General features: G+C 38.5%; 1 protein-coding gene across 1 annotated transcript in view; it reads right to left on the bottom strand.

The window, feature by feature from the left end:
* The window catches only part of LOC108442514 (inactive N-acetylated-alpha-linked acidic dipeptidase-like protein 2), a 352,526-nt gene that overhangs the window by 17,731 nt on the left and 315,912 nt on the right, over positions 1 to 18,883 (bottom strand). Inside the window, exon 12 of the mRNA XM_017722591.2 lies at positions 4,056 to 4,149. Within this exon, the coding sequence (XP_017578080.2) occupies positions 4,056 to 4,149 (94 nt within the window). The remainder of the gene's footprint in view (positions 1 to 4,055; positions 4,150 to 18,883) is intronic.

Genomic DNA, 18,883 nt, shown 5'->3' with positions numbered 1-18,883 from the left:
CACTCAAAACATGGTCAATGGGCTGATGCTTCAGCATCTGACCATTGGCTTCTAATATAAATGTGGCAACTGCTGATTGGCTTTTATTTTTTTTTCAACAATAAGCAACTTTGGAATAATTTGGCACATAATTGTCAATAAATATAGATTATTTTGTATCTAGAATTCTGAGAATATTATAGTTTTTATCTTACTCTTACAAGAAAATAGAGTTTGTGAAATGGTAACATGGACTACAAACACATGTTGGGTTTATGTCAACAAGTTGGTCTGTCAACAAGATGTCTTAAATGTCTTATGTCTTAAACTCCAATGCAAATCCCCCCCTGGTTTTAAAAGGCAGGAAATTGACATGAGCTGCTCAAACTTAAACTGGATAAATTGGAATATGTTATCAGCCCCACTTTTTGGATGGTCCTCCCACGTTTGGCACAGCCTTCTCTCAAATACATATGCATGAGCAAGACTTGTGCAATTTGTGTTTTACCATGCAAAGGCCCATGAGCTGCTGTTTTATTCTTGCATGCCTGCTTTGTACACAACATGTAAATATGCAAAATCATTCGATTTGTACCTGAAACTGGCACAGAAAGTCTAAGTGCATTAAATCTGTAAAAATCTACTCGGCCTGAAAAGACCTCATTATGACAGTAAGTAAGGACACAAATACAATTTCTGAAGACATAAGTTTCATGTTTTGGATAGCAGCACAGAATGCACACAAAATGGAAAGAAAAAAAGATAAATATACTTATCAATGACATAAGCATTTTCGCTGATTACTGAAAAATCGTTAAGAGGCCCCAAACTGGTTTTACTGTTCTATTCAACGCACAGGAAAATGTACTGAAATGTGAGAGAAATTAGCTTGAAAATCACTGGACTACTCCTTTAATGACCACTAATATAGAGTCTGTGCAGGCAAATACACACACACTCATGAATGTACAGGCAGAAAATACGTTCAGCTGACAGTTTTCAAACCACTGCTGTGCTCTAAAACAACAAGCACCCATGTGTACTATTTGAATCGCATACAGTTCATTGATCTGCTCATAAATACTACTATTTCATGTACCATTTGATCAGCTGAAGCAGCGAGCGGTCATATCTAAAGTGAAAGGGAGATGGAGATGGCCCAGCTGCCAGGAATTATTTATCTATCGTGCTATCCATCTCTCATATTTATTTTTAACAAAGGCTCTGGTGCATTTAATTCAACCTGTTTGAGGTTGCGAGCTAAAAGCATTAGCTCAGCGAGCCAGTCATTCCATCTCAATCACTGCATCAGGCAGTACAGACACCTTAGTCTTGGCTAAGGAAGCATGACCGCTGGGCGTATAATGAAAAAGGGATTGATGTGAAGTAACTCACGGCAGCATCACGGGGCTGTATGATTTAAGGATGATTTGAAGAAAGCATCTTGTGGCTGTTCCTATGTATCGCATTTCAGACAACTCTTGAGAAGTCTTACCCCCCTCAAATGAGAAGTCTGGAGAAGTCTTACGCCTCCCGCCCCACCCCCTTTAAACCATATGTAGTCAATCAGCCAAGGCATGTGTGCTTCTTTAGTTTTGTGCTACAGCTACAAGGCTATTGTAACAGACAAGCAATGGAATGGCTTGTAGCCAACAGTTAGCCTTGTGCCATGTCAAATTGTTAAGTAATCTCAAGTAGTGTGCTTCTGCTTTGTTGCAACGAAACCTGCAGCCACACGGACCCTTTATTGATAAGACTGGACACCCCTGCAGTATGTCATAAATTTATTTGAGATACTAAACAAGTCCTTTTAGCCTTGTTTAGGCTTGTGATTTTAAGCAGCGGGTAACCATTGGAGGGTTCTGAGCCATCAGAGAAAGCCCAACAATGTCTGGGAACAAAAATAATTACCTTCAGTTTTAGTGCATTTTTTATTTAATAGTATATTATATATTTAATAGTATTATCATTGCGTGATGTATTTGAACTCTGCAAGCATTTCATTAATACTTCTTTCATTTGTTGAGTTTCGGTTGGAAAGAAAAGGGTTATAATCTTGAAGCACCCAATCGTGAAATTTTCCAGTCAGGTCCCCCCCTTAAATACAACAATAGATACAGCCAAGAAAGCTCTCCCATTGGTTAGACCTTCAGGAGCTGAAATGAAGTCCTAACACATTAGATTAAACTGCCAACATAATTTGAAAACTTATTCAAATCAATCACATTTTGATTTCCAAAGGTTGGGACCAACTTTGTGATGAACAATATCACTTTTTTTCCTTCTGAAAGTCCTGAATAAATTAGATGAGCTGTAGTCTAACCAGGTTTCAGTCATTAGAAAAGGAAAATTCAGGAGTCAGGGGGCTTCACTGAGTCACCGTGAAGCTGAAACATACCAGATACAATTTTGGTCTTTTAGATGCCTTAGATACAACATACAGAATTGCTTTTACAGCAGTGTTAGCTTAGTGGTAACATATTATTAATAATCACATTGGTCAGCTAGCAGAAATTAGCATTATAGACAAAGGTGGACTTTTTTTATACTCATTTTTTTCTAATAGTCACAGTTTGCCAGTGATTTTAAGAACCCCTCATGATGACTCTTGTGCACCAAATTTCATACAACTCATAGTATTTTTCATCATTTGGCTGTTCTGAAACACACTAAACACACTAGCACATTTCCATGTCCGTTCAATTGCAATATAAATAACATTATTTGAAGAAATAAGTCTCTTATTCATAAAACATGAATAATCCACAGTCAAACACTTAAAGAAAGAGGCAGCTGGCTAATTAGCACAAGGAGTTTTGCATAATTAAAGCTGCAACATTTTGGTATAGCAGCAGCATGAAATACAGCATGCTTCTCATGTTATTTCTGCCATAAAATTGCAAAACAAACTGTTGGTGAGGTTGAAGCAAAAATCTACTGATTCCAATCTTGGCCAGTTCTGATCACACATACCTATTAATAGCATAAGCAGAGAGTAGAGCAAAGCATTCCAGACTGAAAACAAGAAGCCATCCAACATTTATATACAACTGCCACAACACTTCACATTCGGAATTATGGTAGACTATATTGCAGCTTCTCATGCATTACATAGCTCCATGTCACTTCTCTCTCGTATCGCTGAGCAGCTGCAGGAGCGTCTGTGCATGTTTGCGCATGTGTATATGAAGAGGATGGGGGGTGGGTGATGATATATTAATACCATACTGCTTTATGGCTTCACAGGCTGTCTTCATGAGACAGGATTATGTGGCAATTATGCACCTCACCTGTCCTGCTCCATGTCTGCATGAATATTTAACGTCGGAGGCACATGCGACGGCAGTGAAAGAGAATGGCAGACTCAGGGGGGAGCCCTTACTCTCCTTTACTCTCTCCGCAGAATGAGAGGTGACAGTAACGGATACCTGAGGGCCTCTGCATAATCATTTAATGTTATTGGAAGCTGCGGAAATTCAGTCTCGGCAATAAAGTCTCTAAAAACGCAGAGGGGCAGGTCGGAGCTCATTACCACCCCTGGGTCTCTCCTGATGAAGTTGTCTTACGATTAAACGTACACCCCACTTTTATCTTCTGATGCTTTTTGACCCAAATTAATCTAAGGCTCCCTTGGCTAAAACTGGTGGGAGCAAAAGGCAATTACATCTCATGATCATGCTCATTTGGAATGGTACCTCTCCCTCATTTGAATTGTATAAATGCAGAAAACAAGGTCATCCTGCTGCCTCATAAGGTGTGATGGTTCAATCGATATGCACCCAAATACCTGATCTCCCACTGTAGCTACAGCTACAGTGAACAGAAATGAAGCACTCTGGACACACTGGAATATAAATAATAAAAGGCTATACATGATTTGTGATTGTGGATTTTAACACAATTTGGCCTTAAACCGGATCAATCAACTAATTACTTGATTATTTGATCATGATATAAATCAACACTGACAGCCCTGAAATGTACAAATATGAAATTATATGCAGAAACATATAAAATGTACAAAATCTAAAACAAAGCAGCACAACACAACCTGACTCTAATAACTTCAACTGTACCTTTGAGCTTATTCTGAATGTCCAGCGCAATGTCCAATGTGCTGAATGGAAGGACCGGATCTGTGCTGAGACGCAGGATGGCCTCTGCTGTCATCTAGATCAATAAAAGAAAAAAAAAAGAGCATAATAATGAATGTCTAAGCTTTCTGAGTTCTTAGTTTTGTGACCTTTAAAATGATAAAAGCCCATTATTGAACAGAAAAAAACCTTTACCAGGAATTTTCACATCATGACCACTAGCATACTATTATTAAATATGCTATTATTAAATCAAGTACCCACTTACATGACTGGATATGTAAGGAACCTCATTAATGTTTGATGTTCATTCTATATGTACCTGTTTGAGTCTGCATTTCTGCCCTTTTCTGTTTTCAGTAAATATATGCAGACATTTCTTTGTCAGACATTGACTGTATGCACAGAAAAATTTTGTCACATTCAAATCATAATAAAATATCTTGTCTTCTACTCACAAACATAAATGTTTATGTGAAATAAAGTCTACACTTTTGACAGAATTTGCTTGCTTTAAAACGATGAGAAATGATTCATTGTTATTATTTCTATTATCATATAAATTACAACATGTATTTGTTATTGACTGCTATGACTGTGGGGGGGGGGGTTTGGTACATAAGTACTATGTATTACATAGAACACAACCTCCAAAGTTCAGTCTTAGACGTTGACTGCCAAGTACTCCTAAACTCATTCAATAAAGGTAAGGCCTGGGCTCTGGGGTTGGTCTATTTCCTTTTCTCTGTATTGGTCTCTTGACAGTTGCACGTCCTTTCAGACCCACAGCATTGATTTGTCTTCTCAGAGTACAAGAGGTAGAAACACCTGTGGTTTTTTTATATCTGAAGCAACAGTGGAACTTTATATCTGATTATGACAATTTTGGTCTTCTAGGATCTTGCATGGTGACCGGAGTTCTATTTTTTGTCATTTTTGGAGCTCCAGTTTTGGAAACTTTTCTTTTTTTAACTTTCCTTTGATTTTCCCCTCCTTATGCTAGTGGATTATCTTATATCTCATCAACTAAGAAATGAACGATGTATGGACTTAATGACAGTTGGTTGAAAGGTGGTCTTTTTGTTATTGACTGCTATGACAGTGACAGAAGGTTAAAGTCTAAAAATATCTAGGTGTTGTGTAACATTTTGCTCCCATAAGTCAGACACTGAACTGGAGGTATTTAGCCGGTCCAGTTCGGTTGTCCTTGCTGTGCCCCCTTATCAATCCACCTGTCCCTTGGGTCTGTGCTCAGGCTACATGTTAGCCACAAGGCTCTGCTCCAGCACCTGCTGGCCACATCCACTTCACAGCAGCACAGGGACATCTGTTACTGGCTGTTCTTGGACTCTCAACTTCTGAAGGCAACTTCTACATGCATGCACATATGCACATATGCAGTATACACAGATACATATGGTGCAAATAGTGCAGTGTGTACTATGGTGTACGAGGAGAGGCAGTCAAATTTATCTGATCATTTGATCTCCCCAGACTTCTGTGGAACTTTTGACCTTTTCCTGCTCCCGGTTCAGATGGAGATGTGGGGGGTGCTGGATAATGTGGGCATGTGAATGTGTGTGTGTGTGGGCTCTGTGAGCGCTGAACTTGGCTGACCCTGTCAGCCCTGAGGCTGGTCTGCTCTCACCTCCCCTGAGAAAACTGAATCTTTCTCAGCCAGAGGAATGAGCAAGTGCATATGCTTAAAAGGCAAAAAATGACTATTTTACTGCTGTACTATTTAAATGTAGTTACATATAATTGATTATATAGTACACAACTTCCAAAGTTCAGTCTCAGAAGTTGACTGCCAAGTAGTCCTAAACTCATTCAATAATGGTAAGGTCTGGGCTCGGGGGTGGTCAGTCCATTGTTTCAACAACAGCTCTTTTGTTGATCTTCAAATTTTGTTCTATTCTGTCTATTTCCTTTTCTCAGTATTGGTCTCTTGACAGCTACATGTCCTTTCAGACCTATAGCATTGATCTTCTCAGAGTGGAAGGATGTAGAAACACCTGTGGAACTGTGTATCTAACTGTGGTATTTTGGTGGTCTTCTAGGTCTTGCATGATTATAAGGAGTTCTATTTTTATTCAGTTTTGGAAATCCTTTGATTTTCCCTTCCTGGATTATCTTATATCTCATCGACTCGAAAATATCTTATGAAAAATGAATAATCTATGGATGAATGACAACTTGTTGAAAGGTGGTCACTGACTCTGAATGCAGAATACAGTGTATTTGTTTTATATTCTGTATCAGCAGATCTGAGTCTGCACTTTCGACTTATTCCTTATCATTTAAATGGAAAAAAAAATGACAAAATCATGGCAAGATTGAAGGATACAAAGCGAAAATGTACACTGTACAACAATGACATCTCACAAAATTCTTATTATAATAAAATATCTCGTCTTTACTTACCCATAGAAATGTTTTATGGATTACAAGTTTAAAATCCTCACTTTTTCAAGAATTGTGTTGCTTGTTTTAATGGATAAAGCAGTGGTTCTCAACCTGAGGGTCATCATAGAGTAGATCATTTGAGGGATAATTTAAGTGGTCAAAGAATATGCATTGTTCTATTCTGTGCTTGTATTTATCATATTTTTTGATAACAGTTTTGATAAAATCTTCCATGCTAATCATATCACCTCATCACTATGAGTGGCTACACAAGTGAAACAGCTGAGTAAAACATGGGGTCGTGTGTGGCAGCACTTAGCCAAGTTAGCCCTGCAGCTATTTTCAGCCTGTTGCAGAAATAAGGCTAAGCTTCTATCTAAAGCAGTAAAATGTAGGATTTAAGAATAATTAGATGTAGTTAGTTATTAGCAAAGTATATTGGGGAAGGGAACAGTACTTTGTGCAGTCTTGACCAGCCTGCCCCTTGTGTTTCAGTTAATCAGTTTGTCCCATTAAGTTGCATTTAATATGTATTTGGCTACTGCTGTTTTTGTCCTCTTAAAGCTAAACTATGTAGGTTTTGGGGATTTGGAGAGTTTTTTGGTGGAAGTGTATAACTGCATGCAACATGTAGAAGAACACTCATGTTTGATGCTCCTTCCCCGAGCATCTGAATGATTCTGATGATTTGTAAGTGGTGTTCTCATCATACCTTCAAAAATATAATGTTTTTGCACTTGACACCTTGAGCTTGACTTTTTTCGAGCCTGTGCATGCAACGTTCATGATGATGTGAATTACAGATAAGTACTGTGATTTTATTGTACAGTATTTTTTACAAAGTGCTTCAGAGTGGGATTGCGAAAAAGGTTGCCATAGTGTGTCTGAGGGTAGGGGCCCATGAAGCTCAACGTACATTTTTAGGGTGGTAGGGAGATCATAGCTCAAAAATGTTGAGAACTCTTTCCTTAAAGAATATAAATTACTCATTTAAAGGCAAAGGTATAAAGAAACCCTATTATCCTTTTCCTTTCATCTTAAGAACCCTGCCACTGACAACAGCATGCTATTAAGACAGCGGGGTACATGTGTTTTCTTCCTTTCCTTGTTTAATGCAACTGCAATTCTTCCACGACTTAATTCACTTACAGTGTAAGTCGGACTACTGGGGACTCAATTGCAGGGCAAAGATTTGAGCATTGATTCAAGCAGCGTGAGCAATAATACCACCAAACTTATTCATCAGAGCTGCGTAATGCACAAGGGCAGAAAAAGCCTGTGATTTCTTATTTATGGCCTTATTTTTGGAACCGCTCTCAAGCTCTTTCTCTTGAGAAGGTGGCAGGAACCACCACGTGACCTGGAAGTGGCAATACGGATGAAGAGATTGTAACTATGCCAAGTGATGTACAAAGAGACATGATGATTCCATGACTGAAATGGAAATGCAGGAAATTGCGGAGAACTGAAATGTGTTACTAAACGCGCCTTCATCTCCCGACGACTGTTGTCATGTCTACAGCTGTGGCAGCAAACAATGTAGGAGAAGTGTCTGTCACTGGTTGCTGTGGCTGACTCCATTTTAGAGGAAATTTCACATTTCTTCTGGAATGAAAACTGACATAACATCAACAAAAAGGTGATGTTCACATTCACATACTTTTACTGAATGTTCCTGTAAGTATAATTTTGGTCCATTCTTGTACTTCAACATTTCCAGCTTTTCAAGACATTTTCTAATGAACATTTTCAGGTTTTCCTCAAAACAGAAATACACTTATCCTGTGATTGTTGAAGGTTCCTTGCCTAGTGGTTCCAAACCGCTTAGCTGTGTGTACTTCGGGTTTTCCAGACCACAGCAGAGCACTGCAGGGCTTTGCAGGAGAATACATTTGAGTACATTAGTGGAGTTAAGGGAGCAGAAGCAACCTTCGTTAAAGCATCTGGTGCTTATTGACAGCAGAGGGCTCCCTTGGAGAAGCTTAGCCTGCATGGCAGAGTGCTGAATACTAACTCAGCAGCAGACAATGGCAGAGAGGGTAAAACAGACAGGCTCAAGGCTTAAACTGGGCGCAAGTATGTTGCATTCTTATTTCAGAGGTCATCACATTGACTGGCTCTGTTGAAAGCATGGCAGAATGCACTGCCAGCAGGGGTCTGCGTGAAGATGTTGGGTGTGTTGATGTGTGAATGTTTTATGCAGTATATTTTGGGCTAGCTGGATTGTTTGAAAGGCTAGCTGGACTGTTTTGGTGTTTGAAGTATAACTAGCAGGGAGAAAAATACAAACAAACCTTAACCAGCACCATCCACACTCCCTAATGAGAAGGTAGGAGTGGCCTACATTAAATGTCTATGGCAAATCAAACACTTTTCTAATTTTCCATTCGTATAAAGCTACCTGTGGAGAACAGATCTTCTGAGAGATACCTTCACTGCTGTCTAATATGTATGAAGAGCACATTCAATCCTCCTCAAACGCATTTGAAGGGCATGTGCACTGTTCAAGTGCATATTGAAGTACTCTGGCCTGAATAGAATGAATAAGTCTTTCAGTTAGGACAACAATGCTACCTTCAGATCACTCAGTGTGTTTTTATTTTTCAAGGGTACAGCATAAGAAAGACATAGTTCAATCATTGACCAATTGTAACTGGTAACTGGTAAGCAACTGATTTAACAAGAACTTAGTTCTTAAAAGTATATGGATGCAGAGCCAGGGAGTTTCTGGTGCTTTTTTTTTTCCCAATTGAAATGCACAGCCCCCCCACCCCCCCGCCCCCCGCACACAGACACATCAAAGCCGTCTTTGTGGCTTCTGATTTTGCAAGTGCCCTATTTATTCCACTGATGGATCTGTACCATTCAGCAGGGCCACACCAAGATGAAAGACTACAAATTACATTAATTAGGCTTTCGCAATTGTCCCCAGTCAGTGAACTCAAGGTAGGACTGTCTCCAAAGCAACATTGAACTTTTATGTGAATGTTAAATAAAAAATGGTAGCTGTTGCCAAACAGTGTCCTAAAACCAATCAGGTATGAAGAAAAACTCAACTGGGAACAACTGGGACACTCACCTTTAAACATCTGATGAGTTGATACTGTGTTCCGCAAATAAGCTCAAACAAACTTTTAGCCAACTGGCTTAAAAGAGAAGACAAAACAAATCTACAAGCTCTTGTCGTTATGCGTCTCTGTCGAACCAAAACACGCATGAAATTATAATCAGCGAGAATGACAAACAAGCAGAAAATAAACACTTTGATTCCCTAAACAAGCAACAAAACTGACAGATGCTTTTCAGCTAGCACTTGATGTTTCGCTATTCCTAGTAAAATAAATGGTGTCATCTGAATCAAAGTCATGAAGAAGAACTTAAAGTTATAGAGAAAGAGGGCGATTATCCTAAGATGAAGTTTCACTCAGCAAAAGTTATAGTTTTCACAGAATGGTTAAAAGTGGGCACTGCAGATCTAGTAGTTAATTATTTTACAGTCTGCATTAATGTAAATGTAAATATCTGCAAAACGTCCCAAACGATTTCTTACATTTGTTTAAATTCCACAGTTACTCTGACGACTGGACTCCTTTCACATTATCAAAGTTGAGGTGTGATATATTTGGAGAGTGACGTATGGTTTGGTAATAGTTGCGAAGCATCACTGTCTGTGAATTATCTACAAACTGAAAGGGAGTCAGGCCTGAGGGTGTTTTTAAATGCACAATGTACTATAACAAAATGCAATGATGCCCACTTACACTTCCATTTAACCTTCCTTCGAGCTAAATCAGGCTGGAAGCATTATGGCATCGCATGGTAATCGTCACTAATGAGCAGTAGCCCAGTGATCTCTGCAGTTGGATAATTAGTGGGTAAAGCAAGTGCATTACCTAATGTTTTTAATCACTTTTTTAGTCTGTCAAAACCCATGCAATGGAACTGCCATTCAAGGCTGACTGATAGACCATGTACCCAATTTACCACAGCAAATTTGAAACGGCATACCATTTATTCAGGTCATTCACGGAAGGCAGCAAGGAATGTGAAATATGAAAACATGATATACTGCAAAGGTGGTGGAGTAAAGGGAGTTAGTGACGAGCATCTGGCGGATGCGGGGACCAATTACGCTACCTATTCTAAAGTTTCTTTTAAATTTACAAGCCTGCAGTTTTATACCTCGCACAGGCTTGTTTATCCAATTATTAAATTCTAATTAAGGTACTGCATATGCTTTCTGACAGTGCAGGTGTTCAATCAGCTCAGACTGACAAAACTCCAAAGTGTTCTGATCCAAATACTGCAGCGACATGTGGCTATAGCACATTTAAATAAAGTATGTTTACATGTTGAGGAGTGAGGCATTTCACAAATGGTGGATGCACATTGGCATGATTAAATGACATGTTCCACAACAAAAAAGCTCAATTTACTAAAGTGCGAGAACCACGAGTACAGATATAAATCTGAAATCAAGCTGTCATTATTGCATAACCTATAATTGTCATAATCTGGCGATAAAAATAAAAACAAACACAAAAAAATCACTAGGTAAAGGCTACAGATTAATGCAGCACATTTAAAAGACAACAACATAACTGGTGAAAATGGTGTATTTTAGAGAATCTTCTGCAGAAACATCTGCTGTACGCTTGAAAGCCAGAAGAGCACAGAAATTGGTCGAATGCCAAAGCCTCTATTGAACTTCACTTTCGCTCGCCTGCATCAGAGAGGAGGCTGGTATTAAAGGGATCAAATGCACTTTGTGGTTCTCCGAGAAACATATGGTCCAGAGACGAATTCTGAGCATGTCACAGGATGGGAAGAGCATTGCACACAACGTTTGCAGGCTGGGGGGAAGTGCAGTGCTCTGCCAAAACACTTGCCAGTACCAATACATCAGAATCTGGAATGAAAAGTATGAAAAACACATCTATTTTGCCAAAGACTTGGGTGATAATCAGAGGAAAGCATGCTTCAAATAATTGAAGAGCAGGCTTTTAAAATGGCCAGTTGAAGAAGAAGGATTATGTGTTTGCATGCTTTTGACTGTGCCGAATCTCAACCAGTCGCTGTCCAGAAAACATAAAAACACTGATAGGCTTTCAACCACTTCGAGAGACATTCATCATTTAACTTTTGGCATTCCGAACCTTTTTAAACCTCCTGAGATTCACTTTTCAGCAGTTGAAATCTGTGAATTTGTGAATAAATGTAATAAGTTTATTAGAATAAAGTTGTTTTACATCTCTATAAATCCACACACATCAATTTTATGAAGTGACTGAACTGCTTTGTGTTAAAACATGCAAATGTAATGTCCAGAAGTGAAATTTGGCATATTATAGTTTCATTTGAGGTGTCAGATTGCTCAAATTATATTGTAATGTCATCAGAAGAACTAACACAGGATAGCCATGATCTGCTGCAAGAAGTGAGTTCACCTGCAGCTACACCCTTCTCCCTGATCGTGCCCAACCCCCACACAAACCCCACAGCAACTGAGACACAACAACACAAGCAACACATATACACAACTTAAACTAACAATAATTAACAGTAAACAACATTATTCCCTTTATTGGAAAGTGTGCCTTCACCAACCAAACCTAGTAATGAGTTAAATCATCAGTCATCATCAACTATCATTCACCAACCAAACCTAGTAATGAGTTAAATCATCAGTCATCATCAACTATCATTCACCAACCAAACCTAGTAATGAGTTAAATCATCAGTCATCATCAACTATCATTCACCAATCAAACCTAGTAATGAGTTAAATCATCAGTCATCATCAACTATCATTCACCAACCAAACCTAGCAATCAGTTAAATCATCAGTCATCATCAACTATCATTCACCAACCAAACCTAGTAATCAGTTAAATCATCAGTCATCATCAACTGTCATTCACCAACCAAACCTTGCAATCAGTTAAATCATCAGTCATCATCAACTATCATTCACCAACCAAACCTAGTAATGAGTTAAATCATCAGTCATCATCAACTATCATTCACCAACCAAACCTAGTAATGAGTTAAATCATCAGTCATCATCAACTATCATTCACCAACCAAACCTAGTAATGAGTTAAATCATCAGTCATCATCGACTATCATTCACCAACCAAACCTAGCAATCAGTTAAATCATCAGTCATCATCAACTATCATTCACCAACCAAGCCTAGTAATGAGTTAAATCATCAGTCATCATCAACTATCATTCACCAACCAAACCTTGCAATCAGTTAAATCATCAGTCATCATCAACTATCATTCACCAACCAAGCCTAGTAATGAGTTAAATCATCAGTCATCATCAACTATCATTCACCAACCAAACCTAGTAATGAGTTAAATCATCAGTCATCATCAACTATCATTCACCAACCAAACCTAGCAATCAGTTAAATCATCAGTCATCATCAACTATCATTCACCAACCAAACCTAGCAATCAGTTAAATCATCAGTCATCATCAACTATCATTCACCAACCAAACCTAGTAATGAGTTAAATCATCAGTCATCATCAACTATCATTCACCAACCAAACCTAGTAATGAGTTAAATCATCAGTCATCATCAACTATCATTCACCAACCAAACCTAGTAATGAGTTAAATCATCAGTCATCATCAACTATCATTCACCAACCAAACCTAGCAATCAGTTAAATCATCAGTCATCATCAACTATCATTCACCAACCAAGCCTAGTAATGAGTTAAATCATCAGTCATCATCAACTATCATTCACCAACCAAACCTAGCAATCAGTTAAATCATCAGTCATCATCAACTATCATTCACCAACCAAACCTAGTAATGAGTTAAATCATCAGTCATCATCAACTATCATTCACCAACCAAACCTAGCAATCATTTAAATCATCAGTCATCATCAACTATCATTCACCAACCAAACCTAGCAATCAGTTAAATCATCAGTCATCATCAACTATCATTCACCAACCAAACCTAGTAATGAGTTAAATCATCAGTCATCATCAACTATCATTCACCAACCAAACCTAGTAATGAGTTAAATCATCAGTCATCATCAACTATCATTCACCAACCAAACCTAGCAATCAGTTAAATCATCAGTCATCATCAACTATCATTCACCAACCAAACCTAGTAATGAGTTAAATCATCAGTCATCATCAACTATCATTCACCAACCAAACCTAGCAATCATTTAAATCATCAGTCATCATCAACTATCATTCACCAACCAAACCTAGCAATCAGTTAAATCATCAGTCATCATCAACTATCATTCACCAACCAAACCTAGTAATGAGTTAAATCATCAGTCATCATCAACTATCATTCACCAACCAAACCTAGTAATGAGTTAAATCATCAGTCATCATCAACTATCATTCACCAACCAAACCTAGTAATGAGTTAAATCATCAGTCATCATCAACTATCATTCACCAACCAAACCTAGTAATGAGTTAAATCATCAGTCATCATCAACTATCATTCACCAACCAAACCTTGCAATCAGTTAAATCATCAGTCATCATCAACTATCATTCACCAACCAAGCCTAGTAATGAGTTAAATCATCAGTCATCATCAACTATCATTCACCAACCAAACCTAGTAATGAGTTAAATCATCAGTCATCATCAACTATCATTCACCAACCAAACCTAGCAATCAGTTAAATCATCAGTCATCATCAACTATCATTCACCAACCAAACCTAGTAATGAGTTAAATCATCAGTCATCATCAACTATCATTCACCAACCAAACCTAGCAAGCATTTAAATCATCAGTCATCATCAACTATCATTCACCAACCAAACCTAGCAATCAGTTAAATCATCAGTCATCATCAACTATCATTCACCAACCAAACCTAGTAATGAGTTAAATCATCAGTCATCATCAACTATCATTCACCAACCAAACCTAGTAATGAGTTAAATCATCAGTCATCATCAACTATCATTCACCAACCAAACCTTGCAATCAGTTAAATCATCAGTCATCATCAACTATCATTCACCAACCAAACCTAGTAATGAGTTAAATCATCAGTCATCATCAACTATCATTCACCAACCAAGCCTAGTAATGAGTTAAATCATCAGTCATCATCAACTATCATTCACCAACCAAACCTTGCAATCAGTTAAATCATCAGTCATCATCAACTATCATTCACCAATCAAACCTAGTAATGAGTTAAATCATCAGTCATCATCAACTATCATTCACCAACCAAACCTAGTAATGAGTTAAATCATCAGTCATCATCAACTATCATTCACTAACCAAGCCTAGTAATGAGTTAAATCATCAGTCATCATCAACTATCATTCACCAACCAAACCTAGCAATCAGTTAAATCATCAGTCATCATCAACTATCATTCACCAACCAAGCCTAGTAATGAGTTAAATCATCAGTCATCATCAACTATCATTCACCAACCAAACCTAGTAATGAGTTAAATCATCAGTCATCATCAACTTATGCCCAAATCTAACATTTACCATGACAGTAACATGCTATAACACATACATACACTTTCAGAAATAAAGGTAGTAAACTGTGTCTTTGTCAGTGTCCCTCTTGTCACTGGGATGGTTCCCTCAAGGGTACATCTCAGTACCTTTAGTCAGGGAACATGACTGTACCATAATCCACTGAAATGATATGTTCTAAGCTGTACTGACTCCACACACCCTTTCATCTCTCATCTCCAGGCTTTTATTTTACTGTTCTTTTTTTTTTAAATTAGTTATGAAAAGTTACAAATACATACACCTGGAAAAACACATTTAAAGTTTACAATTGGACCTTAAAACTACTGCTGTACCTTTGAGGGAACATCTACAGTGGGTTGCAAAAGTATTCATACCCCTTGAACTTTTCCATATTTTGTCACATTACAACCACAAACATAAATATATTTCACTGGAATTTAATGTGAAAGACCAACACAAAGTGGTATACAATTGTGAAGTGGAAAGAAAATTATACATGAATCAAAACATTTTTTACAAATAAAAAACTAATAAGTGCGACGTGCAAAAGTATTCAGCTCCCCTGAGTCAATACTTTGTGGAGCCACCTTTTGCTGCAATTACAGCTGCAAGTCTTTTAGGGTATGTCTCCACCAGCTTTGCACATCTAGTGACTGAAATTCTTGCCCATTCCTCCTTGCAAAACAGCTCAAGCTCAGTCAGATTGGATGGAGAGCGTTTGTGAACAGCAGTTTTGAGATCTTGCCACAAATTCTCAATTGGGTTTAGGTCTGGACTCTGACTGGGCCATTCTAACACATGAATATTCTTTTTTTTAAACCACTCCATTGTAGCTCTGGCTTTATATTTAGGGTCGTTGTCCTGCTGGAAGGTGAACCTCCGCCCCAGTCTCAAATCTTTTGCTGACTCCAACAGGTTTTCTTCCAAGATTGCCCTGTATTTGGCTCCATCCATCTTCCCATCAACTTTGACCAACTTCCCGGTCCCTGCTGAAGAGAAGCACCCCCAGAGCATGATGCTGCCACCACCATATTTGACAGTGGGGATGGTGTTTTCAGAGTGATGTGCAGTGTTATTTCTCCGCCACGCATAGCGTTTTGCATTGTGGCCAAAAAGTTCTATTTTGGTCTCGTCTGACCAAAGCACCTTCTTCCACATGTTTGCTGTGTCCTCAGCATGGCTTCTGGCAAACTGCAAACGGGACTTCTTATGGTTTTCTTTTAACAATGGCTTTCTCCTTGCCACTCTTCCATAAAGACCACATTTGTGCAGTGCACGACTAATTGTTGTCCTGTGGACAGTTTCCCCCACCTGAGCTGTGGCTCTCTGCATTTCATCCAGAGTCACCATGGGCCTCTTGGCTGCCTCTCTGATCAGTGATCTCCTTGTTCGGCCTGTAAGTTTAGGTGGACGGCCTTGTCTTGGCAGGTTTACTGTGGTGCCATACTCTTTCCATTTCCGGATGATGGATTGAACAGTGCTCCGTGAGATGTTCAAAGCTTGGGAAATCTTTTTATAACCTAAGCCTGCTTTAAACTTCTCCAAAACCATATTCCTAACCTGTCTGGTGTGTTCTTTGGACTTCATGATGCTGTTTGCTCCCCAATATTCTCTTAACCAACATCTGAGGCCGTCACGGAGCAGCTGTATTTGTACTGAGATTAGATTACACACAGGTGGACCCTTTTGAGTCATTAGCAGTCATCAGGCAACTTCTGAATGCAATTGGTTGCACTCAGGGAAAAGGGGGCTGAATACTTTTGCACGTCGCACTTATTAGTTTTTTATTTGTAAAAAATGTTTTGATTCATGTATAATTTTCTTTCCACTTCACAATTGTATACCACTTTGTGTTGGTCTTTCACATTAAATTCCAGTGAAATATATTTATGTTTGTGGTTGTAATGTGACAAAATATGGAAAAGTTCAAGGGGTATGAATACTTTTGCAACCCACTGTACATTGTTTGTACCTTGATGAACGAAACATGTACCTGCACAGAACATTTATTTCTAACAGTGTACACACACACACACACACACACACACACACACACACACACACACACACAAAAAAAAAACTTTTGTTAGCTCCACTTTTTGTTTTGACACGCTTTTTGAACTTGCTGAAGTGCAAACCGAGCATCAGAATGGGGAAGAAAGGTGATTTAAGAGACTTTGAACATGGCATGGTTGTTGCACAACCATCTCTAGGGTTTACAGAGAATGGTCCGAAAAAGAGAAAATATCCAGTGAGCAGCAGTTGTGTGGCAAAAATGCCTTGTTGATGTTAGAGGTCAGAGGAGAATGGGCAGGCTGGTTCGAGATGATAGAAAGGCAACAGGAATTCAAATAACCAAACAAAATCTCTGAGAAATGTTTCCAGCACCTCGTTGAAAGCCATATGCCACAAAGAATTAAAGCAGTTCTGAAGGCAAAAGTGGGTCCAACCTTTTACTAGGAAGGTGTACCTAAAAAAGTGGCTGGTGAGTGTATATGGTTATAATTTCAGTAAAGTATTGTTTAACCAAAATGACTGGAGTATAAAATTAAAATCTAAAACACAGTATAAAGTTATACTGGCTGATATTATCCGTTATCAGATTTTTTTTGTCCCTTAAAATCGGTACTGTCATGGCCACACATTTTTGGGGTGGGCCTTAATAAGCATAGAGGATTTTGCTGTCAAAATTGCTGTAATATGAAAATGAAAAGCTCAATTTGTCTTTCACAGGAATTCCACACTAAGCCCACATGCACATGGGTTACACTGCACTAATCAACAGATTAAAGTATATTTGGATGTTATTAAAAATAGTCACGCAAAGGTCCAAACCGACAAATTAGCTGGGTTGTTGTGCTGTGTTAATTTTTAATCACTAAAGCATTCCCAGAGATCGTGCATGCCTTGCAGCTGGAAACACTTCCAAGTTTTGATTGGGAGAAGCTGCTTACTCCATGGAGCTTTACGGGACTGAAAACGTATAGCTGCATTTCAGCTCTGCATACGTCTTCTAGCAAGTTCTGTTTAAGTGCCATTTCACAATTATAGATGCATCTAATTATCTCGTAATTGTCTTTTGTGGAGCTTCAAAAACACTGCGGAGTCTGGAGCCAAAAAGACGAACAAAAAGAAAAAAGAGAAAAAGAAAAGGAAACGAGATTTTGCGCATGAGGAGAAAGAAGACATTTTTCTTCTTCAAAGAGTTTTCATGCTCAGAAATTATTCATACACCATGAGATGAGGAGTGGAAAAAAATACTGATCGTTATAGCTCATCAAAATATAAGGTGCACAACTATGTGGTGCCGCTCGAAAACAAGTGAAAAGCTGAAAATAAGACAGGAGTGGAAAAAACTACGGAAAAAATGTACAATACGAAGGCCAAGTGAGGTTTCCTGCAATTCCGTTGTAAACATGGCTAAAGCTCAGTTGTCAACAGGAATAAGCTTAATATGCTGACAACTGTTGAGGCCCTCAAGCCAAACGTGTACGGCTAACACTATTATGCAGTTTTTGTACTGCTACCTTTCCTTAATGATGAAATGTCATCCTGTATTCTTTGTATACTCCATCAGTTTCACTAGGTGTCATGCACCCGCATTAGAATGGATTTTTTTTTTGAAGAAGGCACAAAATTGAATTATATGCAGTTTATTGTTGGAAAGGCTGGTGAAAGGACCGAAGGATTGAACTCATCCATGGCTAGAGTCTATATAAACCTGGCTCAAACTGAGATTTTTATGGGGACATCTGCTTCCATCCTGGTCCAGACGCTGTGGTACCTCTAGGCAACTTTAAATCATTGTTGGATAATCAGCTTATCAAAGTCCATGTATGGCTTTTATAATAGTTTTCCAATAAATAAAAAGTGCATCAA

Source organism: Pygocentrus nattereri, chromosome 15, assembly GCF_015220715.1.
Source record: "Pygocentrus nattereri isolate fPygNat1 chromosome 15, fPygNat1.pri, whole genome shotgun sequence".
Lineage (NCBI taxonomy): Eukaryota > Metazoa > Chordata > Actinopteri > Characiformes > Serrasalmidae > Pygocentrus > Pygocentrus nattereri.
Note: the sequence above shows the minus strand (reverse complement) of the source record. Positions and strands in the feature narration are given on the sequence as shown.